This window comes from Malurus melanocephalus, unplaced genomic scaffold (assembly GCF_030028575.1).
Source record: "Malurus melanocephalus ecotype Western Australia unplaced genomic scaffold, MMel_1.1 scaffold_235, whole genome shotgun sequence".
NCBI classification, from domain to species: Eukaryota; Metazoa; Chordata; class Aves; order Passeriformes; family Maluridae; genus Malurus; species Malurus melanocephalus.
The window spans coordinates 677,322-703,216 of record NW_026623467.1 but is presented as its reverse complement, the minus strand read 5'-3'; the positions used below and the strand labels follow the sequence as shown (position 1 = coordinate 703,216).

Below are 25,895 nucleotides of genomic sequence, written 5' to 3'. Positions count from 1 at the left end.
GAATTTTTTTCAAGCCCCTGTGTTAGGAGCTCAGATGTCATTCCAGCAAACACAAACAAGCTGCCTTATTAAATGCACCTATGCACTCTTGTCTGTGAAAGAAATGACTGTCTACAGGTGTTAACATCCTTGTGTGTTTGTTTCACAGCCTAAAGCCCACCAGTTTGTAGTGAAATCATTTAACACACCAACGAAATGCAATCAGTGCACRTCTCTGATGGTTGGTCTGATACGACAGGGCTGTACTTGTGAAGGTAAGCACTTCTGGAAGCAGAAATAACTGAAGATTTTACAGATACAAATGTAGTGTGGTGATGCAGGCAACTTCTTCTTGTATTTTGGGTAACTATATTCTCATGCTTTACAGCAGAAGCCAAACACTTTGAATATCGTACATAACAACATAAAATTGCCCAGTTATCTGGGGATACTCTTGCTCCAGTTCATGGGGGAAGAGCTTAGTTTAGTTTATCTAAAACATCAGTAAGGGCCACAGTGAGTGGTCAAGTTCATTGCCMGCAGCTTTGCTTTATACTGCAGGGCAAAATTTAAGACATCTATTCTGACTTATTCCAGGAAGAAGCAAAGTTGGTACAGAATGGCAGTTACCCTTGTTTGTGTGTACACAGAATTACGATATTTAGAGGATGTTCCAGTTTTTTGTTTACAAATAGGGCTGGGTCTAGACAACATGATAGAGATATCTTAGGCTCTTTCTTATCTGGATGAAACCATGTGTATCCATAAACTATCTGAAAAAAGAGAAATTCATGATTTAGAGCAGATAAAAGCATGAGCTGCTGCTGTGTGCAGACTTTCATTTCTGCCTGTAGCAAAGTTCAGTGAGATTATTCAGATGTTGGTCAAAAAMAGAAAGGGGATTTCTGTGTAAATCTCATAATTGTTATCATAACTTTTGCATTGCACAAGGAATAACCATGAAATCTTTTTGTTTCTTCTCCTCCTGACAAGTATGTGGATTCTCTTGCCACGTGACCTGTGCAGACAAGGCTCCTGCAGTRTGTCCAATCCCTCCCGAGCAGACTAAGGGACCTTTGGGAATAGATCCACAGAAAGGCATAGGAACAGCTTATGAAGGACATGTCCGAGTAAGTAGGAGGCATTTGGGCACTTACATTAAATTAAATRTTTTCCAGAGCTGGAATTACTTTGGATATTGAGGGGATAGATTTGGGTTACATCTTAGGGCAGTTGTTTGGAGACTAAGACTTAAATTTTAACAAAGCAGTTCTTAGCATTGTCAGCAGTTATTCCCTCTCCATCTCTGTTGGCCAAAGTGCTTTGTGTTGATCTTGAATACTCTAGTCTCTGATGATCAGCTCATCTTCCAGGCCCTGTGAGTTTTTGAGTCTTTCTCTAGCACTGTTTMTGGTCATTGGTTTGGATACTTGTASAGAAATAYTGAAAGACTTACTCARCATAGTTTTGGCAATATTCCTGTGACCAACTACAAATGGGTTTCTTTCTCTATATTTGTTAATATAGCTCTGAATGAATTTATKAAATAAGAAGAAAGAATATGTGATGCTATTAATTTATTAAATAATGTATTGTCTGTGGGCCTGTGTTTGTTGGTCTTAGGGCTCCTGGGCTGTTGCTTAACGTTGGCACTGAATGAAATGTTTTCAGCCCAGATGAGCAAATTGATTTTTGTGCTGTTTGATTTTTTGATTGCATCTAAACTTTCAKAGAGTTGATCAGAATTCATTTTTCTATAGGTACCAAAGCCAGCYGGAGTAAAGAAAGGTTGGCAGAGAGCACTGGCAGTGATCTGTGATTTTAAACTCTTCCTGTATGATGTAGCAGAAGGAAAARCATCTCAGCCCAGCGTGGTAGTGAGTCAGGTCATAGACATGAGGTAAGCTCTTTGCTGCTGATGGGAGCTTTGCACAGSCTCTGGGAGGTTTTGTTCTGCTTTTCCTTTTTGTCAAATCAGTAAGCAAGCTCCAGAGYTTTAATGAAACCCTGTAATCCCTGTTGAAAGCTGCTGATTTTCTGGGATAGAAAAATAAATTAGCAGTTATTTCGAGTTAGCCTGAGCTACATTTGTTTGTTCTATGTAACTATTTAAACTTCTGTTACTACATCATGGCAAAGAGTGTCTGTTCAGCTGCATAGAAGATCTGGAATGAATAAAGAATTAAAAATAACATTACTTTGGGGTTGAGTAGAGTTTCAAAAGATACATAATTTTTTTATCCTGTAATAAAGTTTCACATTTTTTGGTTCAGAGGGGCTGAATAGTTTGTTCYCACATCTTCAGTATTACTGACATACTACCAACCTCACTGAAGGCTGAGAACATTTAACATAGCAACTAAGTAAAGCTCATCTCTGAGCTCATCCAGGAAGTCTCAAACAACTGTAGGTTATAGCTTCTAGTGAATTTAGGTTTTTATGAAACAGCTGGAGATGTGTTCTTCATTCCACTTATTTTTTAACTTTTCATTTATAACAGGCAAAAGCCAGATACAGAATATCTGAATAGATTTTATCTCCATCAGCATTTACCAGGAATTAATTATGCAATGTTGCATTTGTGAATTCCATCTGCATATACAGAGGAAAGGATAATTTTAAAAATTAGATCTCATTGCTGATTTGTTACGTCCTTCACAAAACAAGGCTACTGGAAAAGTTAAAAAAAATATTTTGCTCGTTAACTCTTCTCCAATTATGTTTATGGTCTCCATAAGGGATGAAGAATTCTCAGTGAGTTCTGTCTTGGCCTCAGATGTCATCCATGCAAATCGAAAAGATATCCCCTGTATCTTTAGGGTAAGTATTACATCCTGACCCTACTAACCCAGACATACAGGGTTTCACAGGATGATGTGTGGTGTGCATTCACTGACAGCTTGGCAGTATTTTATTTCCTTGGCAAGTTCTGGCCATGTGGTATCCATGGCAGCAGCAGCAGCAATGCACAGAGCTCTGTACATGTATCATTTTTATTGTAAAAATAGCACTGGTACATTTAGACAARCTCTTATCTCTGCTTCATGTGGGTTGTATATTTTACTTTTCACGATAAGATGTATTTTTCTTTACTTCCTCTTAGTCATTTGAAATTCTTCTGTTCATCATGACCTTCTACATTTTCATTTCCTCAAGTTGCCCTCAGCTTCTCAGTTTTACTGACTGGGTTATTCTTGAGGTCTTTATTTTGCATACTTGTTTTTTATGTATGCATTGGATATCTGAAGCTCCCATKCATCAGATAGTATAGAAATTTAGTGTAAAATGCTCATCAAAATTTATGTCTAGTATCTGGTATCATTTGCCATGATTGGCAAATTCTAGTATTTTTATTAGACATTCTRTTAAAGCTTTGACCTTAGTGAAATCTCCTTGCTGTTTTATCAATTCTGCTATAATTTTTTTACTGTGCCTTTATATTTTACTTCTTGTTCTCCAGTTATTAGACTGTCCATCACTCTGTGTGCTGAGAGGAGATGAAACCTACAAAAGGAGCTTTAAATTTTATCTGTAATAACTCTATCAAATGTGTGAAAAGGATCACTGAGCATTCTTTCAATAAATCCATTTCTGTTGCATTAAATTATTGGTGAAGTCTATTGTTCTTAAAAGTGCAGAAAGCTTTTTAAGAAGTGCTTTTTGTTATAGAACTACTGTGAGAAACAATTGACTACACTATTTAGAGCACACATTTGTGAATTATAAAATAAATAAAAGTGCATTTCAAATAAAGTGARCATTTTCTCTGTTCTTTAAGTTATTCACATCTGCAGATTTTTCTGCTGTGGGTTCTTGATTAAGATGAGAGTGTTTTCTATTAACTAAAGAGAAATTTTTGCTTCCTTAATTCAGACAGCTAATTAAAAGGGCACTTACAGACATCTGCTACCCTTGTAAAAGTGATCACGAGGAAATTAATTATCACTTATGACTTAATTTTTCTTTTTTTTTTGCAGGTTACAGCCTCCCAGCTCTCTGCATCCAGTAACAAGTGTTCMATCCTGATTCTAGCAGACGGAGAGAATGAAAAAAGCAAGTGGGTGGGAGTGCTGAATGAGTTGCATAGGATCTTGAAGAAGAACAAACTCAAAGACCGCTCAGTCTATGTCCCCAAAGAAGCTTATGACAGCACCTTGCCCCTCATCAAAACAACACAGTCAGCAGCAATCATAGGTATGGAATTAATAAGAAGAAAGCTCTGAGAAAAATGGGTATGCTAAAAGCATGATTTTTTAGAAAAAAGATGTGTGAAGTGGTGATATCTGCTGAATAAAGAGTAMTATGTAGTGGTTTTATCCTATATGGAAATGTGTATGGACCTAAGAGGAAAGTGCAATTCACTACCCAGTACTTCTRTCTGATCTTTTAACAGAATTCCCTCTATTCACCCATGTTCATAATTATGAATAATTTTGACTGAGAATTGGACATTTCTCTTTTGTTATCCTGTAAACATAATTCCCTAACTGGGCAAWATTAGCACTATAGAATAGATGTAAATCACTGACTTCAAAAAAATCTGCTGGTGGGAGCACAGAGAAGATGTAAGATCAGAGAYTGAATTTAGTAATTTTAAATACTCYGCATAAAATAYGTTAAACTTCAATTATTTAAATTATTTCAATATAATAATATACTTACTTCAAAGCTAGTGTTAGACTTCAGCTCTCTGAACTAGTTGTTAAAAATTATGTTTCTAGCTGTGACTTTAAMAGGAGAAATGGGAAAAGACTTCTTCATTCAGAAATTGAGAGTTTGCCAATTTTTTAAATACATGAATATATTAGATTTGGCTTTATGTATAGTTATTTCAAGATATTAAAACCTGCCTCTGTTAATGAGAATTACCACTATTGTTGAAGTGATTCCTAAAACTCCTCCTGAGAAAAATAACCATTTTTTTTTATGTCATAGACCATGAAAGAATAGCTCTGGGGAATGAAGAAGGGTTGTTTGTTGTGCATGTCACCAAAGACGGTAAGAAATTAGGAGCTGGTAATGATCTCCCTAATACTAAATCATCTTTTTCTTACTCAGTATCCTCTGATTTAATTTTCCTTGATTGACTGCATTATCAGCTGGACAGCTCCATGAGACCTGAAGGTGTCCTATGTGCTTTCTGGTTTGGGTGTCCTTTCCAATAACAAAAAATCCAGCWTCTGGAATTCACTTGAAGGTTTCTTCCTCTGTTTGAAGCAAGCTCAATTCTGAATTCAGACCAAGTTGTTCAGGACTTTGTCCAGGACTTTGTCCAGCTGGGTCTTACAAATCTCCAGGGACAGAGGTTCCATGATCTCTCTGGGACTGCCTGTTGCAAATTATTCTTACAGTGAAACACTTCCTTTGTATATTCAGTAGGACCCTCCCYCATTTCAATTTGTCTCTTCTGCTGTGCACCTCACTAAGAATCGTGGCTTRATCCTTTGTGTAACCTTGTTGGTGTAGGAAATGAAAACTTACATTCAGTATTGCAAGATATAATGACAAATAACAAACAACATGTTGAATTGTATGTTTCAGCTCTTTGAGGCTTTGCCTTTATTTAGTAGTTTTTTGGCTGTTAACTGTTTCTAAAATTAATACTGAAATAATGCAGTATTTGTTACTGCATCAGATCTGCTCCTCCCATTTCTGATGAGGAAAAGCCAAAGGTYTATCCAGAAGTGCCACATCTGGTATTATTAAAATACAAGTCTTGCTTTCTGTATTTTTTAATATTGCATGGAAGCAATAAAGGGGATTTCTTGGGTTTCCTTCCTAGTTCATCTTCACAAATACATGTTATAATCAATTCACAGTTCACCATTGCTTACCTGGATTTATTGGGGGGGGTGTGTTCTTGTTTTATTTCAGAGATTATTCGTGTTGGTGACAATAAGAAGGTCCATCAGATTGAGCTGATCCCAAGCGAGCAGCTCATTGCAGTGATCTCAGGACGGAACCGTCACGTGCGGCTCTTCCCCATGGCTGCCCTGGATGGAAGGGAGACTGAGTTCTATAAGCTGGCAGAGACAAAAGGCTGCCAGTCAATAGTTTCTGGACACGTGCGCCACGGAGCCCTCACCTGCCTGTGCGTAGCTATGAAAAGGCAGGTGCTCTGTTATGAACTCAATCAGAGCAAGACACGCCACAAAAAGATCAAGGAGATCCAGGTCCAGGGCAACGTGCAGTGGATGTCAATCTTCAGCGACCGCCTCTGTGTGGGGTACCAGTCAGGTTTCTTAAAATACCCCCTTCACGGAGAGGGCAGCCCATACAGCCTGCTCCATCCAGACGACCACACGCTATCGTTTATCTCACAGCAGCCAACYGATGCCATCTGCGCAGTCGAGATCTCAAATAAAGAATACCTGCTGTGTTTTAGCAGCGTCGGGGTTTACGTCGACTGCCAGGGCCGAAGATCCAGACAACAAGAGTTGATGTGGCCCGCAACTCCATCTTCTTGCTGTAAGTTGTGCTCTGAGTGTGTGTTGCTGTGTTTGGTGTTATCAACTGAAGAGATCTCTGCTTGTATTGATCTCCACACGGGGTGAAGTTAGGGGTTAATTACCTGACAGGTTAATGAATGCTCTCGGCTCCTGTCACCATTTTTAATCCAGWCAGATCTAATCCTGATCCCATTTGTGCTGGTTTTGACAGCTGTGTCRCTGAGCTGTACTGCTGGAACACAGAGAGGAATTGTGAGTCAGGATTTCTAGATCTAAAACAGCCAAAAGCTTCAGGTTCAAAAGTAGCTAACGGGAACTTTATGTATTCGCTATCAGCAGTGCTGGACTGTTGTTATTTAAAGTCTTGGAATGAGGTTGTACTTTTGTGGTTCCAGCTTTCTTCATGCTGGGAGTCATCAGTATCTGATAGTTTGACTTGCTTTTCTCTGATGGTATTTATTCCTAATTATTGCTCTGTCCTTTCTTTATTTGTTCACTCTTTCTTCCTCAGCACTTTTTGTCAACAACCTCCTTATTCATCTCTGCTCTTTAAAAAAGTCCTTTTTAAAATTTCCTTCCTGTCTCTCTCTTCCCTTCCAAAATACAATGCATAGCAGACATCAAAAACATATTTCATAACCCTAAGGAAAAATGCTGCAATTTTTTTAAGGTTTTCATTTCCACCAAGGTCTGTTAAACATTTATTGCATCTTACTTCAAAGCTGGGGCTTTATTTCTGTGACAGTTTCACAGGAAAAGAAAACAACGTAAATGTCTGTCTTCTTTTTAATGTCTTTCTGAATGCAGATAAAGGTTAGCCAAATCTACACTCAGAGTAGTGAATGAGCCCAGTTCTGTGTTGGTTTTCAGAATAGTCTGCCTTCTTACCTCACTCTGGCAGCARTCCAGTCACACTGCAGAGGAGAGGAATATTTCACCTTGTTTTAGTGAAGGCCTTTCTGAATATGGAAGGAGCAAYGTTCGCAGGGTTTTTGCCCGTTCTGGTTTTCAGGCAATTTTAAGCAATTGATTATTACAGTGGGCTCAGACAATCAAAACAAAAGATTTTGTGATAGATTGAAAATTTAGTGGTTTTCACATGTAGTTCATCTACACTGGCCATTGTTATTTGTGACAGTTTTTTGATTGCCTCAAATGAAGCAACTTAGAATGGAGGTGTATTTTATAGCAAAAGCTGTTCTATTTAAACACATCTTGGATGCTCTTCTTAGTCTTGGCAGACCGTGGCAGTCTTTTTGCCGACATGGAAATACTGAATTCTCCTTCAGAACTGGTCCCAGTGAAGCAAATTGCATCATGGGGAAATGTGCCAGATAGTAGCACAAGATTTCCCTTTACGATCCAGAAAATGAGAAGAGAGAATTAAAGCTAAGGAAATGTGACTTTTATGACTGTGTCATGGTGCTTAGTTCCARCTGATGCTCATTTAATGCATAGTCCAAAGACTCAGAGCTCAGTTCTTTCAAATGACAGTTATTAAGTAGTCTATTTTCCTACCACGCCATTTACAAAATGTGAGCTCTTATTAAAAATGGGCTTTTAGGAGGGAAAAAAAAACTTTGAAATACATCAGTATTTGGCAGAGTAAATCATAATCTCTTGCAATTTGTAAAGAGTTAGATTTTCAGCAAAGTTAAAAGTCATGGAGTTTTTAAAGTTTTATGTGGTGCTGTTTTGACTTCAGAATAAATTGATTAGTCATTTTTGAGTTAAAGTGCATTTTTCAAAGTTTGTTGTYGGATTGTGGAGCGTTGGTTTTGGTTTTTTAAATAAGTCTGGTTAAACTGTAAAAAATTGTCTTTCTTGGGTCGTGTCTAAAAGCACATGACACAATTCCTCATCATTCCCTCCCAGGTTACAATGCACCATACCTCTCTGTGTACAGTGAAAATGCAATTGATATCTTCGACGTGAACTCCATGGAGTGGATTCAAACTATTCCTCTCAAAAAGGTAACTTCCCATTTCAGTATCAGCCAAGGAATATGTCCAGACTCAATACTGCTTTACGAGCCATCATTAAAACTGCTTGTGTAGACATGATTGAACTGAAAGAAGAGCTACTGCAAAGAAACTGGTGCGTTTTTGTTGGAAATAGAAGATACAAAGTGTGCTTTTCATGTGGTTGCACTGTTTTAGATGAATGGTCAATCTGGAGCATATAACCATTAGAGTTACAGATATTATTGGCATGATGAGAGCAGGTTTTTGGTGTTAATTGCAGTGATTTCATCTGTGTTAACTTCCAGAGGATGGTGGATGTTTTTGGGCCTGTTAAACAGGCCCAAAAATCTATCTCCTGCTGCTTGAGAATATTGTAGAGAGACAGGGTTAGAACATTTTGTTTCAACCAGTAGAAATACCAAAAACAAGATTATGTCAGGTTTGGATCTTTTATCAAAAGGAAGGTGTTTCTGAAAACTGACAGTTGTTATTTAGAACGTGTTTACTCAGCTGTATTTGGAAAGAAAAAAGAAAAATCAGTTTTTTTCCCTGTGGTTTAGACTGACTTCAGCTTTTTATCAGGGTCAACSTAATTCCTTTACTGGCATTCCAGTGACACAGAACTGCAGGACATTGCTCCTGTGGTCTCATGTTGGTAATTGAGGCTCTCTGCTTATCAATTTCCCACCTGCCAGATGCAGACCAGAATATTCTGGCAGTGCTGGGAGGATACATAATGCAAAGATCAAGGTGCTCAGCTATTGACCATCTTAAGGAGGAATGAATCTGGGCTTTATGGGAAAGTTCTTTCTGACRTTCAAACTTTGAGTTATTAAGCAGTTGGAGCAATTTTTTCCTAAACAGTAGAATGTGATTTAGTACTTTGATCAATATTTGGCTCAAGAATTCCCTTTTAATGGATGAAGCTACTTTCAGCAAACAAAATTATTACACTTAGGAGTCTCAAGAACAGCCATTTATTATGAAGAGCCTGTTTCTAACACAATTTACAGACTCAGAGTGTAGAATGCTTCTTTTGTTTTCAAGTTGGAAATCACAAATACCAGTAGGTTTTAGCAATCTGTCTGTGCTCTTATTGAGCAGCACTGCATTACTGTGACATGGTACTAACACAAAGTAACAGCTCAGCTTGTTGCTTTGTGCATCTGATAGAAAAAGTAAGTTGATATGTGAAGCAGACTTCTAACAGAACTATGTATGTAAATGCTGGAGAGAATGGTGTTAAGCCTGTGTCTTAAAGTGGAATTTTAGGTGAACTCCTCTGTACTTATTCTCAAAAAAAAWAAARWTTAAAATTATKTTTAACTYTTCTTTGTGATTTTMAWGACTTGGACTTAYTACTTTTGAGAATATTACAAGGACTGTTTTTCCTTATTTCAGGTACGACCCTTGAATACAGAAGGATCACTAAACCTTTTAGGCCTGGAGACAGTTAGATTAATATATTTCAAAAACAAAATGGCAGGTAAGTAAAGAGAAGGCAGTTTTCATCATGCAAGTTTTTCTTGTTTTTTCTTTGCCTGAATCTGTACATTGCAGAAAGGGGTCTCTCAAATGTCTGTGTGTTTGTCAACTTGGGAAAAAGCCAAGTTTATGGATTTCACAGTGACTGCAATGGTGTCTCTTATCTGAACATTTTTTTTCCTTTTGAATATTCTGTGAAGACTTGAGTGAGACTAGAACTAGAAAATAGAATGACTAGATGCTCCCTCCAAATGTGGAATCACCTGCCAGAACGCTGCCTAAAAAAGCCTGCACAATTAAAAACTTCATCATTTTGGCAGCACTAGATTAAAATGAATGCTATACTTAACCTAAGCATTTCCCAAGCATTTTAAAGTAATAGAATGTTTTCATAACTTATTATTAGGGCCACCTGTGACTGTGTGCCAAAATTTTAGTTTCAGAAATCTATTTTTATTATGAGTCTTTCTGACTTCTTTACTTTTTAGAGCCCTTTTCAGAAGCATTCTGCTGAGGAATTTCCTTAAACTTTTTTTTAACTTCTTAGGTGGAGAGGGGTCATGCTCTGTTTTAACAACCAAAAGCTATAAATTTTTGTTAACAACTTTCTGAAAACAGTGATATTAAACACGCCAGAAAAATATGCTGTTGCTGGCAGTGTTTCAGTGCTTATTTAAATTRACAGCAAATTAGTACAAAAGGAATGACTGGTAGAGAGGAGCAATGCACTGRAAGTATGTATAGAGAATTTTCAAGTCTAATAAAGACTGAACATTAGATTKGATCTTAAAGAAAGAAGAGATGTGAGTTCCATACTAAAAATGTTCTGTCAGTGAGCAGTAGCTTATTACATGTTGCTTTAGTCTCCATATATATAAAACAAGACAGAGCAGTGGTAATGTTCATTCAGAAGTCACATAGCTGTCATATGATTATCACAGTTTTCCTTTTCATGTCTTTATTAAAGATGCCTTGCCCAAGATGCACACATCTTGGAAAAAATCCTCCTTTTTTCCACAGTTGCCCTAAAACACATCAATGTTCAAACATTGCAAAAGCAGTACTCYTTTTGGAGCAGGGAATGAATGAAAGAGAATCTTACATTGAGTTTCCAGACAATTGGCAGAAGAAGACTGTTCTGTGATTTTCAGTGAGAAACTGCCAAGGGAATTTTGAGACAAGACTGAGATTCCCTTCCTGCCCACCTAAATGTTTGTTTCAGAGAATAAATTGCAGGTGTTTTGGGAACACAGGTTTGGCACCTTGTGTGTGAAGAAGGGTTAAGTCTGTTGCTACATGGCAGAGTAGTAGATAGTAGCCAAGGAAACCCATAAACCAAATTTGTTCAGATTTCATGCGAAATGGGTGGTGTTCAACATTAGCAAGAACAGAGGGAGAAAATGTGGTGAAACTCAAATTCCATCAATACCTAATGGATTGCCCCACTGCATCACCATATTTGTGCTGATTTCAGAGGGGGATGAACTGGTGGTGCCTGAGACATCYGACAACAGCCGGAAGCAGATGGTTCGGAACATCAACAACAAGCGGCGCTACTCCTTCCGCGTGCCCGAGGAGGAGAGGATGCAGCAGAGGAGGTCTGTATTCCACCTGTTCTTGTCTTCTGTCCGTCCCTGTAGGCCCTGAAGGACACTGACTGATCATGCTCCATGTGTGGCTTCCTGGAATGCCCATTTGTGTGTTCCTGTCTCTCCTCTGCCATGTCAATCCTCAGTGTTTAATTTGTGTTTGTACCAGATTGGATATGGATTTGCACTGGATGCACAATTAGTTCAAGTTCATTCTGTGAAATGGCTGTAATTTGGAATGCATGTCTCCACCTCCTGTGTGCAGGTGCATAGGTGTGCACAGACACTGTGTATCTATGGAGATCTCTAATAAACACTTTGCAAAAGGAGATTACATTGCTAACTATGCATATGGATTAATTACACTCAGACTCTGGTTCTGCTTTTCTTTCTAAAGGAGATTCTACTCTCAGCAGTATTCCAGGACGTGCTTTTTTGATTTATAGATTTAACTACATAAAGTTCCTATAAAGCTCACAAAGCTCACCTCTTCAGGGGACAGAGGACATTGGGGTGTATTTCTAATAGGAGTGKTTAGCAGGTTACAAATACCTTACTAAGTGTCAGCAAAGACAGGTAGGTGCACCTCAACAGTGTTCACAGAGGATGTTACTGACCATTTGCTGTCACTCACTAGRAGTGACCAGCTGCTGTGCTAAGCCACATTCCAAGAACTGAGTATTTCACTTTTCTAATTTCCAACATCTTCCACCACTGGTTGGCTYCTAGCTAGCCTGTCTTTCTATTTGRCTCTAAGGAAAGTAACAACTGTATGCAGTGGAGATAAAATTCCATTTCTTGTCCTTGCCTTTACTGGGTTGATTGACATTTGGTCTCTTTAAAATTTTATTTATTCTGAGTTCTGAAATGCATCCTTGCCATTTTGAAAAGCTTTTAATTCTGACCACAGACTGAGAAAKGTATTGTGGTATTATTTTAATTATTTTAATTCTATTTTCATATTTTATACTTCATTTTCATCTCCACTTTTTAATATATCATGAAAAAATTCAGCTTTTACTCATCTTATAGAGCTTTTTATCAGATCATTCTCAGAATGTTAGTAACTGCTTGGCATGGGCTGTCAGCCTGCAAACAGCATTGTTTTATCCTGACCCCTTGCCCTCTCTTCAAGCTGGAAGCTTCTCCACACCAGTACTGACAGCAGGGGTTTGTCACTGTTAACATGGTTAAATAAAGTCATAGAATCATGGAATTGTTCAGGTTGGAAAAGACTGCATAATTTCCATTTTAAAATAGCTGATAATCAAAGCTGTACATGTTTTATAAATGCCCATCCTCAACTCGAAGGAAATACCTAAACAAAGTATCTTCTCTTCCAGGGAGATGCTMCGTGATCCAGAAATGAGAAATAAGTTAATTTCTAACCCAACTAATTTTAACCACATAGCACATATGGGTCCAGGAGATGGCATACAGATTCTCAAAGACCTCCCAATGGTAAGTACAAAAGGACATGTGAGAGTGACTGACTGCTGCAGRGGCTGCAAATAAGTGAGAGAAAAACAAGTATGGTTTTAATGTATAATCAAKGATGTATTCCATATCAGGAACAGTGTAATGAGGGAAATGGAGCTAAAAATGCTCTGCTGTAACAAAATTTAAKCAAGGAGGATGACACTTAGGCATTGAGTGCAGGAGGAGGAGAAGTGCCTAATGCCTCTGGAGTTTTAAGACGGGTTGGTCTGGCAAAATTTAGTTGATTTGAGCCTGTGCTCTTTGTGGGTTTGGAAAGAAAAATTCCTTTCTCCATAAACAGTAGTTCAGTTCCTTTTTTTGCTCCTCCCATCTTTAGCAMCAACTTAGCCTATCCCTTTTACAGCCTGTTTTCCTGTTGCAATTCAATAATGTGTACTGCTCAGATTTCTCTCCATGCCAAATATGCTATTTTTTTCCTGTTTTCTCCAAACTAAGTAGTCTCAGTGAAATAGAACTTACTGCATAAAAATGAACCTTTGAAGTTGAAAAATGGAAAACAAAAGCATGTTATAGCACATGCATGTGTTCATTTCCATAAAATCTCATGTAGGAAATACTAATTTGGAAGTTACTGACATTTTTGATGAGCTAAAGACCAATTAATATTTTGCTCATAAGGAAGTACCACACTGCTTGCTTCCAGCTACCTTRAGCATCTTGTTTGTATGTTCTGTATTGTTTTCTAAACACATCCCCAGTGACACAGATGTGATTCAGAAGATGCTAATTAGCACTGTAAGAAAGATGAGATGTTGTGATAAAAACAGATGAACTTCGTTCCAGCATAAGACATAGGCATTAGCACAGAACTGCTGTCTAAAATGATCATCATTATTATTTGGAGTTTGTGCATAAAGCAGGAAGTAGATGCTGAAATTGGGATTTTMTGATGCTGAAAAGTGCAAAGGAGACAACAATAAGACTGGCAAATAAAGTGCACCATGCAGCACTAGTTTAGGAGTTAAAGAGCATAATCTGTGGTCTTTGGATRCTCATTTTACCTCATTTTTGCAGCAAATGTACTTTTATGTTACACTTGGCTGTAAAGTCTGCACTTTGATTTACTTTAAAATTCATATTAGACACACTCTGAGAAGCCTGTCAATAACAAATATTTTCAGTGTAATGTGAAAAAAACAGTACTGTATGTGTGYATTTTTATAAATTATAATATTTTTTTATAAATGAGCAAACAATCAAGGAACTGTTTCTAGAACACACGACAAATGCAAGAGAAGTTGGCAGGTAGTGTTTATCTTACCTGGATGCAAGATTGCATGTGTTTAATGTTAGACAAAGAATGATAATTTGCTTCAGGGCAGGATGTAGATCAGAACCTTTCTTCTTTTCTCCATTTCTGGTAAGTTCTTTAAAATACTCGTGGTCTTCTCAAGCAGAGAAGATAATCTGCCACCTCTGTAGGTAAAGCAAAAGTCATCCTGTGTCGCACTATCAGTAGCTGAAAGTTCATAGCAATCAAAAGCTGAAAAAGAACTCTTAATCAAGCCCCGCATCTGACAAGTATAAAACAAGGAATGATTCAGTCTATAAAAGGGGATTTTCTACATCATTTCTTCAGCAGTGTCATCTCTAAAAGGCTTTCAGCTTTGAATCCATTCTAATTGCACTGGCCTTGTATTTGCTCAAAAGTCCTATCTTAAGTTAGGACTGATACTGTGMTATTACCAACCATTATGGTGTTTTGAAAGAAATTCATGAGTCACTTTCCACACTTAGAAGTGATGGGAAGAATTAGAAAATGTGTACAATGTACAGTTGATTACTGCACTTGTTCCACTGCTGCAGCTTCTTTTTGAAAAGTTATTMAAACTTCCTTTTTGCAAGTAAGTATCAATCTTAATGCTGGGAGATGTCACTGCAGACAAAGCAAATTTGTTGTGTATTTTTCCATCAGTTCCTTGCAATGTCATGTTGTATTTGTATTCCTAACTTAATTGGTAAAGAATTGCATCAAGCACGGGTCTTGAAAGTGTGTGAATTTGAAAATGTAACTTGAAATTAGGAAATAAATGTTCTGTCAAGAGCTACTTCAGTCCAGKCAGCATTTTCTTTTCCAACAGCTTCCTGGTAAAGTATTTGCCTGGACTGAGGTTTCATTTAATCTATTCCAGACTAAGTACTTTATTTCTCAAGCACAAAAATAGAAGAAAAGGAGTTGTCTGGGCATTTGAGGTTATGTGTTGAGTCTGATGTTTTATTGGAAAGAAATCTAGAATCAGAAGAGGGGATGGAAACAGAGGATGTTTCCTGGAGAATCAGTACACAAGGTAAAGAATAATCATCCAAGCCTGTGTACAGTTTATCTGTATGGTGGCTCCTTTTCCAGGACATGGAATTATTTCACTAGTTTCATGCCTTATTCTAAAAAGGTGAAAAGCTGGGGGATTTMTGTGCTGCTTAACATGTGTCCTGATTTTGCAGCAGGAACACCTTCATTTTTTTTAATAGATTAGCATGTTTCAGAAGAGAAGGTATTTATTTTTAACAAACTATGGGAAAGATTACAGCATTTTCCYTTGGGAATGCCTGCTCTTGTTTGTGGAAGCAAATGGTAAAATACATTTTTGCATTTAAAGAGGGCTGTGGCTGGGGGTAGCAAGCAATGCAAGGCTAACAGTCTTCTCAAATTCTCTTCATCCAGCCATTTTAGGTGATACAACTTCTTTTTTTTATGGGATACTGGAATGCAGAAAGTGCATGAAAGAGTGGAGTTTGCCTTTTCATTTGCAGTTTTTTTTTCTGGTTTATTTGAGCACCTTCAGATTTGGCTGGCATCTACCAATCGAAATTTTTCACCCAGCATGAGCTTTCACTGAAGTCAGTATAGTGCTGTGTGGGCAAAAGAGTCCTTAGAAATAAATAGGTTTTAATAGAGAATAGATACTTTAATCTCTGTGTTGAATGAGATTGTCACAAGCTAAACAGCCAGCTCAGCCCAGCTTTTATGGAGCTTTCATGGGTGAACTTTATAAAGCAAATGATAATTTTATTTATATTTGTTTGTTAATACACACATATTCACTTCATAGATGCAATGTGAATCAGAGAAAAATTAACCTCTTTGGCCCCACTGCCTTTTTCAGTGGGAATGCCAAGGATTGAGAGAAGCAGAGTTAGAGTTGATAGTGATGGCCCTTGGTGGGTGGGCTGGGCTGTGTTTGTGGGCAGGAGGGGACCTGCACTTGTGCTGCCCTAAGTGGGTGCAGAGCCTGCTTGCTGGCTGCCCACCACTGTTTTAATATGTCTTTCAAAAGACCAGCTTTATTAGAGAATTTCATTTATTCATTCCAGTAGTAACTGGAATAAATGGAATTTTAAACTCTTCTGCACTGTTTCATGTACTGTATCAGGTGCCTGCATTTGTACAGCATATCTGCCTGTGTGTTTGCCCATGCAGGTGCAGCCACATAAAGGGGAAAGGGGCTTTCTGTGTGWGTTGTTTTGCAGTGTGTCCCAGTTCCCTTGGTGTGCACCAGCTGCTGTGATGTGTTTGTGGGAGGCTGCAGTCTGTTTGCCTGCTCCCACATCTCTCCATGAACAGCCAGCCTTGACTTYAGGACAGCCCTGTGTTAGGGCAGAGCCGTGCCCAAGGCTCAGAGASAGAGCAGTTTTAGGGGTTTCAGGCAACTGCAAATTTGCATCCTTCTTTCCTTCGTGGTGAGCACTCGCAGTCTGACTTTGACATGTTAGTTTGTGGGCTGCAACACAACAGAAACCAGAAGCTGTTGTTTGCTGTTAGCAGAGCAGTAATCCGTACATATTTGTGTTTTATTGCTGTGGATCTGGGTCATTGTCTTGTTTTGTACAATTTAGAATCGTTCCTGTTAGTGTATCCCCAAACTTATTTGTTTACATGTTTTTCTTCCCTAGCAGCCTGTCACCAATTAACCTGGCCGTACAGTCTGGCCTCCCTTCTGCCCTCTTGTCCCTTGAAGCCACTTTATCGTGGATGCTCCTTTGTAGTGAAGATCTGAAATCTGGAACTGCACTTACTGCAGCACAGACCACCTCTCTGTGTACATCAGATGTACAGGATTGATTTTGCTTTCATATTCTGCATGCCTAAGTATTTTTATATACAAAAGCTGGTCTTGACTGCCATTATATTTGAACATTATGCTTCAGTTTGACCTCATTATACATGAGCCATTCTACTTCCATTCTAGATGATGTGTGAAGCTTTGCTTGTTTCAATTGAGAAACTTCTAGAGTAAATGAATACTTATCTRTATTTGGTATTCTTTAAAGAAATGGGAACCCCATGCATGCATCTAATGGTGGAGTCCATGGAGAAAGTTCTATGGAGTATCATTTTTAAAATGTTGCCATATCGTGGCTTTCTCACATTCATGAATGCTGGCTAAATATTTTCATGATCTGCAGCTGGCCTACGCTCTGCTTTTTAGCTTGTGGTTTTAGACACTGCCATATCTCCCTTATTGGCTTTTAGGATTGTAGCTGGCTTTGCTGCCAGTTCTCTGTTGTGAGCAGATAACTCAGCAAAGTCTGCTGTCCTGGACCGTTTTGGAATGGTGGCTTCTTGTACCGATATTTAGATGCTGCTAAAGTTACTAAGAACAATTTAATGTATATTATGTCTTATATGCCATAATGTGGTAATTGATGTTTTGGTTAACAGGCAAAGCCTCATAATAACCATGTGTTAAAAAAAAAAAAAAAAAAAATGAAAAAAAAGAAAAAGTTGGATTTTACCAGCTGAAATGAAGAGAACAGTAACAATAATGTTTGATATAATATGTATTGGAATGTGACTTAATGTTCTTCCAGACTTTAATACGTTCCACATACAAAAAAGTAGTGCCTTAGGTTTAGTGGAGGGGTAAGCTATATTTTTACCATATTTTATATTTTAAGTCCTAACATTTCTAATATTACTCAGAAATACCTGTTTTAAGGAGATTAAATCAGTTGGACGAGGGGAAGGGGAACTTAGAAGCTAGAAAGGAGAAAAGGTGTTTTGATTTGCTGGTGTCCATAGGAAACCACTCCAGTGCAGGCTGACCTGCTGAGCACATACAGATGTCAAAGGGAGGGAGGATGAGCCCTTAAACTCTCTTCCATTAAATCTGGATGTCATTTAAAGATGACTTTAAATTATTAGAGCACTTGAGTCAGCACATTCCATAGCGATGAACTAGAAACTGTTCCTGTTTAATTTGCGGGGTTATTTCTCCCCTCTCCTTCTTTATKTCACACTTTGGGGGCACGCTGCTCAGTTGACCTGTTAAAAGTACTTGAATTTCCCACTTWGTGTGCCAGGTCCCCTCGGCACTGTCAGCATTAAGCCAGTGTGGAGCAGGACATGGGCCTGGTGTCCCCTGTCTGCAGAGAGAGCATTGTCCCAGTGGTCTGACACTAACCCTTTCACCTCCCCACACAGCCTGTGTCCCCACCCTGTCAAAGCACTGTTCCCTCCTGTTGGAAATACTCTGTGTTTGTTGTACGGGTGATGATTTTAATGGAATCGCTAAAATGCATGAATAACAGAAGGAAATCTCTTAACAATCTCTAACTGCTTTGTATGCTCATCTTTTCTTCTCCCCACACCACCTCACTTGTGTTCACCTTCCTTTGTGTTATGTCTATTTTAGATTGTAAGCTCCTCAAGGCAGGGAACTGATGCTTCTCAACTGTCTGTAAAGCACCTTTTACAACTGTGGTGCTCTTTGAAATATCAAAAAATAATAAATATTAGAATCGATTCCCAATGAGTTAAAAGTTTGATTTGTTTCCAATGTGTTAGCAACAGCGAGGGCAGCAGGCCCGTCAGACTGTGTGTCAGGAAGGTGACAGAGGACTGGGGGTGGCAGTGTCAGCCCTGTGTGCTGGCAGCCAGCAGGGTTTGCTGTGTGCTGTCCCTGCTCGTGTTTGAGTGCTCTTGTGGAACTGCTGGTGCCAATGTAACCTGTACAACCATCCTTCATTGCTTTCTCTCTCTGTTGTCTTTGATAGCAGCGTTCCCCTTACCAATTCCCTCATCATCACTCCCGTCTGATCTCCTCTCCGAGCAACTTTGAGCACATCTACCACATGACTGTTAATTCAGCTGAAAAATTCCTCTCTTACGATTCCATAAACCCTGCATTTTCCCCGCCTCCACGCTCTGTCCTCGGTACTCCAGACTTTATCACTCTGAGGGTATGAACRGCTGAGTCAGGTGTTCACTCTACTAACACTGTGTGGTTTTCCTTTTGCCTGGCTATTAACGTGGGAGAAAACCCCTTGTGAGCTGTTCCTTCACCCCCCCCCACTTTTCTTTTGTCCCAGACAATTTACTCTCTGCYATCAGCTGGGGTTTTTCCACACCTCTGACATGCCAGCAGACACTTCATGCCCTTAGAAAAAGTTTGTAACAACTGGGCTAAACCTTTTCCTACAAGAATAACATTTTTAATCAGCAGGAAGGATGTGGGAATTTTCAATAAGTTCTCTGTTCCACAGTGTTCATCCTCCAGCAGTCGGAGTGCTGCACATTAGGTTGAATTAAGAACAGGTTTTGGATCTGTGTTGGACTGAGCTTTCGGGCTGTTTGTGAATGATGAATTCATGTGGAATGTGAGAATTTGTGCACAGTGCTGCACACAGATGGAGAGAGACAGACACAGGTAGTGCCTCAGGCAGTTTCTAGCTTAAAGCCGATCAGTGAAGTTAGAACATGTAGAAACAGGATAAAAATTAAAGATTCTGGCAATTCACTGATGTAGATGCTCTTAACCCTGGCAGTTGTAGGACAGTGTTCTGTAGGCATCCTCCAGCTGGTATGTAAATTGGAGGGATGCAGGTGGTCTTTCCCTTTTTTCTTGTGTTGTCCATCCTGGKCTGCCTGCCTGGGGTCTTACAGAAATACAAACCAAAGGGAAGCAGGCACACAGGTACGTGCTGGGGCCTGCACTTCTGCCAGGGACAGGCTCACGGATCAGTCAGGGATAGGTGATGCTGTTGGTTGCTCAGGGTTTGTGTGGGTGCAGGCCATGCCCATTGCTGTCACAGGAACATTGCTCTTGGTTTCTGTGGGCCTTGGACACAAACCTTCACTGCCGGGCTTCTTCCAGTGCCTCTGGCTGCTGTGCTGGATCCCCGTCACTGGGAAGGTTTTGGAAACATACCTGCATCCAACTTTAGACAGAATCTAAGAATGCAGGAGGAAAATAGACCTCTTCCATATGGCTCCAAAACCAATTTGCACAGCTGAGCTTTGACTGGTTACATGCATGGTAATGTGTCACTGCTGCGAAGCCCCAGCTGTCACAGCCATTCATACACAAGAGGAATGCTCTGTTGAAATGCAAAAAAAAAAAAAAAAAAATCCTGTTAAGTTGAATTGAAAGCTGTTTCTCTTCCAGAGGGTCATTATAGGGTCACTGAACTTCTATTTAATTTCTGATTTTAACAGGTTTTTTAAAGTCCAACTATAAGATTGTGCTATAAGATTGCATGTGTTTAATATGCAGTGGTGCATCACCAGACTGTGACTCTCCCTCTAGCTTCCCTTTCTCATGTGAGTAGTCTCCCTGGGATCAGTAAGGAATGACCCCTGATGTTTCAGACAATAACTCTCAAGATTTTCCTTAGGTGCATCCTTCATCCTTATGTTGCAGCCTACTGGCATAAAGTGGAGGKTAAAAAAGTGAAGTGGGCAACCTGGAGTGTTGAGTTCTGTCCCTGTTAGCTCCTTAGAGCACTAGAGGTTTAGTCTCGTATAAAGGGAATCGCTTGTCTGYGTTGTGTGTTCAGAGTAGAGGTGCTGTAAGCTGTGTGGAAAGCCAGGTTGTGAATTTGGTTTCATGTCTGCCCATCCTCCYTTTGTGTTTGGAGATTTTGGTGTAAGAGGGTGCCATGGTCCCAGGCAGGATTGGATATTGGAACCGGGATGGAATCCATAGGGGAGTCGAAAAATGACTTGTTAAAGTAGGCATTTGGAGTGTCATACTTCATGGAAGAATTAAAAGCTGAGGTTTACAGTGTGATGAATGGAACACTGAAACACAAATAAACCCCAAAACAACAACCAGCAGCACAATGGACAGAGAAACAGAGGCAGAGCAATTTACTGTGTGTGCTGTACCTATGCAGTCAGACCTTGTCCCTCATCCCAGTGCTGGAGAAGGTGCCCAGGGAGCAGTTGGAGTGGGAGCAGAGGCTTGGTAACACCRGCAGGGATTGCACCTACATAACCCACAGCTCCATTCTCCGACTGGAATGGGATGCACCAAACTGATCTGGGCCTCCCACACTATTTCATAGGGTTCACTTTGCTCAGCAGCAGCTTCTCTGCTGCTGCTTTYCCCTCCTCTTCTCTCCTCTTTCTCCATTTGGTTCAGCAGTGGGGATGAATTTTCCTGCTTGAATTTGAATTGCTGCTCGAAATGAGGGGKTTTTGTCTCTCTAAGTAAAGCAAGCTCAGGTTTCCTTTTGTTTTCTGTGTTTTTAACTTGCTGCATTGTGCTGCTTTATAACGACTGCTAATAACCGCCATTTATTTTCCTTTGAATCCCCCTTCCTGCATCATGTGCACACCACTTCCAGGAGGTTTGGTCCAAAATGCCAGCATCTCTGGCATGTGCTTATTTTATTTTTAGAACAAAGAACAATGAAAGATTTGCTTTGTGGAGAGACTTTCTACGAGGAATTACATGGACGTTGCGAACTGAGGTCATGAAAAAGAAACAACTTTAGAACACACTATTAAAACAAATGAGTCCTTTTTCATGCACCCACCCATTCCCTCCTTCCCCTGAYGCCTGTATGTTGTCTGCTCAGTCACTGTGAAGGAGGTTAATCACCTTATCATTAAATATAATTGTTCTCTTTGCAAAATGAACCACTGTAGTTTATACCAGCCTTGCACCCCCAGTGTACTAACCCTGGTGCACACAGTTGCATGGTGCTGCACTTGGCTTTCCTTTCTYTCTCAAAACACAGCAGTAAATCATTCCTCAGCCCCTCAGTTCCTTCGTGTATCATCAGGGGAGCGAGCCTCCTATGAGGTTTAGGTGCAGCCAGGATGYTCATACTCTGCATCTCAGTTTATTGCATGGTGAAAAAGCAGGAACTCAGTATTTTGTACTACAAAGTAGGTTAGTTGTTCATATTTAAAAACAAAAAAAAAAAAAGAAGGGGGGAAGCTAAGCAAGAGACAGCAGTATAATCCCACAAATAATTTAAGAGACGGTTTTAAGCCTTTAGGTATAAATCTTCGTAGTGCAGCAGTGGAAGAAGGGAGAATTTAACAGGGCTTTTTTGTTGCTAAGGTCTCTGATTCTCTTTTGCTGCTGTTTGTGAGAGAGCTGGGAGCAGAGGAAAGATTTAAATTCTTACTTGCTGCATGTTAAAAATCAGCCATTTCTGGCACCCTGGGAGAATGAAAAGCCAAGGGTTGACTGTAAGATCAAAGGGGTCTCTCAGAGGCAGCAATTCTAAGGATCATTGTAAGACTGGATTTGGCAGCAGGTTGGTAAAAATTATCTGATAAAGTCTGACCTGTATAAAATCTGTTCCTTACAAAGCCTCTATTTAGTTATCCATTTGAAAAAAACAGAGAAAGGGGTGTTACTGAGCATTTCTGAAAAAAACCCTTGTGGGGGTGGACTGAAATTTTCATAACACCCTAGTTTGAAGAAGCATTACTGTTGTTTTATGTGTGGCTATTTCACCTCAGAGTGAGGATGAGGAAATAATTTAAAATATATAGGAAGAAATGAACAGTTACKGCAGACTGGGGGCTGTGAAGGGTTAAAGAAGTAATTCTTAGAGCTACCTGCAGTTCTTTCACATTGTGCTTCTCTGAAGGTTCCCTGAATCTAATCCCAGTTAATGGTATTGCCTGAATAGTGCAAATCATGCTCTGTGGGTGAGCAGGACGAGGTCTCCCATTTAGCCAGAGCTAAAACGATACACGTGGGCAAGTTCCTCTGGGCTAGGAAGTCAGCTCGTGTACTCTCCGAGAGAGGGTCTAAATAATCTGAGAACCTTCTCCCCTAAGGTCAGCTGCAGGTTAAGAGAAGCAGAAATAAAGTCTCCCAGAATACACTGCCAAGTACTCTCTCCCCTTCTTTTAAAGACAGCTTATGTTTAAGGAACTACGSTATCCAAGTAGAGAAATTGTGAATAATCTCCTCAGTAAAGGACCACTTCAGTCCAGTAACAGATTAATTTAGAAAATCACACTGGAACTCTCAGGATTCAAAACAGGAACTATAATCAAAATACATAGAAAAGCAGTGACACGTACTCTGGTCATCCTCTTTGTGCAGGCTGGAAACAGAAGACTACTTCTCAATTTGGCTCAGCTGATGTAGGTTTGGAGGGATGGAATTTCATRAGTAGTTGATATACAGATTGATCCATTATCTGTTCATAACTCTGCAAGCATTAGAGATTAACCTGGTTATTGCATCAACTTACACAATCTTGGCACAAACAATGGCATCAAAGAGAAATTTTAATGAGATCCTTGGAAGCTTGTGTTCAGAAAGAAGACATTGCGCAGTGTGACTTGAATATATCTACAGCAGCTTAATTAGGCTTGCAAACCATCCTTCCAGGGAAATTCTGGAATTATTAGAYGTATTCTTTCAGTTGCCTGCATATGTCCATGTAATTCAGCACTTCACTGCCGCGTTGCGTGTGCTGCCAGTCTCTGCACTAAACTGCAGAATATTATTTTGCAAATTTTGCTGACTTGCTGCCCAGATACTCAGCTCCGGTAAGGTYGGGGTTTAACGTGTTTTGGGGCCTTACTCCACAGCATGGCAGGTTGAGGCAGCAGTCGATAAGTGAACGTGTGGTGTGTGTCTGCATTTCAGAACCTGCGGCCCCAGGAGAGCCGGACCGTGTTCAGCGGCTCCGTCAGCATCCCGTCGATCACCAAATCCCGCACGGAGCCGGGGCGATCCATGAGCGCCAGCAGCGGCTTAGCAGCACGTAAGTGAACAGGGCTGCGTTGCTTTGGGGTCTGTGCACGAGTGTGTCAGGGGAAGGGCTGCCTGCAGTGGCTCTGTCCATGCTGGATAAAGATTTTCCGAGGTCATGGCTGACTGCAGTGCTGCYGAGGGCCAGCAGAGTATTTTAGTCTTGCTTTCAAAGGAACACGTGAATGAGCAGGCAGTGCTTTTGAGAGTCCCACATGTGTAATTTGTCAATTTTTATAATTGATGTTAGAATTCAAATTACATTCTTACCCCTGGGGCTACTTTGCTCCTGCTAGAGAGTTTTAAATCAGTGGCAAGTTGTTGTCAAGCTCCATGGTTATTAATTTTGTTGCTGAGCTGTGTGTAGCTCTTGATGCCTCTCGTGCTGGTAGTGCAAAGATAAAGCAATAGAGAGCTGGCTGCTGGAATGGAAGGGTGGTCCTGCATTGGAAACACCTTCCTCAGTGCTGCCCTGCTGCCTGTGTGTGCCAGGGTCAGCTCAGTGACCTGGGCTGCGACCAGGCAAGAGACAGAGTGGAACAGACCATGTGGAAACAGAGGCAAGGCTGGTGTCCCAACTTCCCTGCATGTTTTCCCTTCCCATGGCACACTCCATGTTCGCTGGATGTKTCCAGCTGCTCACAGAAAGTGAGTTGTGCATCTGCTGGTACAGCTACTCCCTGGAAAAGAGGCCASTGGAATTAGGCAGCCACCACAGCTGTTTCTACTGCCACCTTTGTCAAGAATAAGTGACTGTGTTCTTATGCCAAGGGAGGGATTGGAGAATCCACAGGGAAAAACTGCAGCAGACAAGATAAAATCCCACATCGCCTGTAATCCATGCACTTGGGATCTTTAGACACACTGCAGGAAAGCGGAACTGGCCAGAGAAACAGCTGAACAAGTGTGTTGAATGTCTGTAACAGTTAAATTGCTGTGTTTTAGGATCGTCTGCACAGAACGGCAGCGCTTTGCGGAGGGAATTCTCGGGAGGGAGCTACGGAGCGAAGCGCCAGCCCATGGCATCACCGTCAGACGGGTCCCTGTCCTCTGGGGGCCTGGACCAAGGCAGCGATGCACCAACAAGGGACTACGAGCGAGAGGTGAGTGACAGCACAAAGAACAGAAACCCTGAGGCTGTTGATAAAGAGGAGCCAGTTCGGTCCTGTCATGGGCTTGGCTGCYAGTTTGGAGTCATTGACAATGGAGAGATGGATTTCCTGTGTTTCAAGCTACTATAGACTTCAGTCAAACAGTGCCAGCTCTGGTCCTGGTATTTACCATGCAGGAAAAGCTCTCTGCACTCCATACCTGGACATATGTGGGCAGGCGAGGCTCCCCCAAATACCAGCCCTATACAGTAACAGCCTGGTAGTGCCATATCACACCTTGAAGTGCAGGTGTTCCTTCTGACCTGGATTTGCAAAGATTCATTTTGGTTTGCTATCTTAGCAACCATTTCATAGGAGATATTTTGTACTCAGAAGTTAACAAGGTAATTTAAGAATTATAATTTCATTTAAGGCAGGAACTGAATTCAATAATTGCTGTTCTGTACAGTCAGGACTATCATTATGATAGAACTGAAATCCTGCCCAGTGCTAAATTCAGTCTGTCATCCAAGAATGTTTTGCATCGTATGGTTCAATCTGAAGCTGGCCAGCAATCTTCCCCAACCCATTGTCTTACCAAGGAGTGTGAAAATTGGAGATTGCACAGGCTTTTCATGGTGATGAATATACCCTGCCAGTTGAAGCTGGAAGGCAACTATCAGCCCAAATTCAGGCTCAGAGTTGCATTCTTCTATACTCTGGAAGATCCAAGTGGAGTAACTCAAAGGGATGATTTGAATTGATAACCTGGGGTTCACACAGAAGCAGGAGCTGTAATGAAGCCAGAAAGATTTCTCATTATAGTGCATGAGCATTTCAGTCATTGTCTTGGTTTGAAAGACAGGTGTTTGCCAATGAAGGCAGG

The 25,895-nt window shown here is 40.2% G+C and overlaps 1 protein-coding gene across 6 annotated transcripts in view; it reads left to right on the top strand.

Annotated features, from left to right (window-relative positions):
* The window catches only part of CDC42BPA (CDC42 binding protein kinase alpha), a 178,639-nt gene that overhangs the window by 150,387 nt on the left and 2,357 nt on the right, over positions 1–25,895 (top strand). For 4 of the 6 annotated variants that reach the window (XM_057374879.1, XM_057374878.1, XM_057374877.1 and 1 more), the window contains 13 exons: positions 149–254; positions 973–1,109; positions 1,740–1,879; positions 2,718–2,799; positions 3,957–4,173; positions 4,915–4,977; positions 5,854–6,447; positions 8,304–8,401; positions 9,794–9,878; positions 11,352–11,475; positions 12,810–12,927; positions 23,814–23,931; positions 24,864–25,021. In XM_057374879.1, the coding sequence (XP_057230862.1) occupies positions 149–254; positions 973–1,109; positions 1,740–1,879; positions 2,718–2,799; positions 3,957–4,173; positions 4,915–4,977; positions 5,854–6,447; positions 8,304–8,401; positions 9,794–9,878; positions 11,352–11,475; positions 12,810–12,927; positions 23,814–23,931; positions 24,864–25,021 (2,040 nt within the window). Of the gene's footprint in view, positions 1–148; positions 255–972; positions 1,110–1,739; positions 1,880–2,717; positions 2,800–3,956; positions 4,174–4,914; positions 4,978–5,853; positions 6,448–8,303; positions 8,402–9,793; positions 9,879–11,351; positions 11,476–12,809; positions 12,928–16,857; positions 18,807–18,960; positions 19,147–23,813; positions 23,932–24,863; positions 25,022–25,895 lie in introns of those variants that run through there. The other 2 variants (XM_057374882.1, XM_057374881.1) reach the window with 2 other exon arrangements.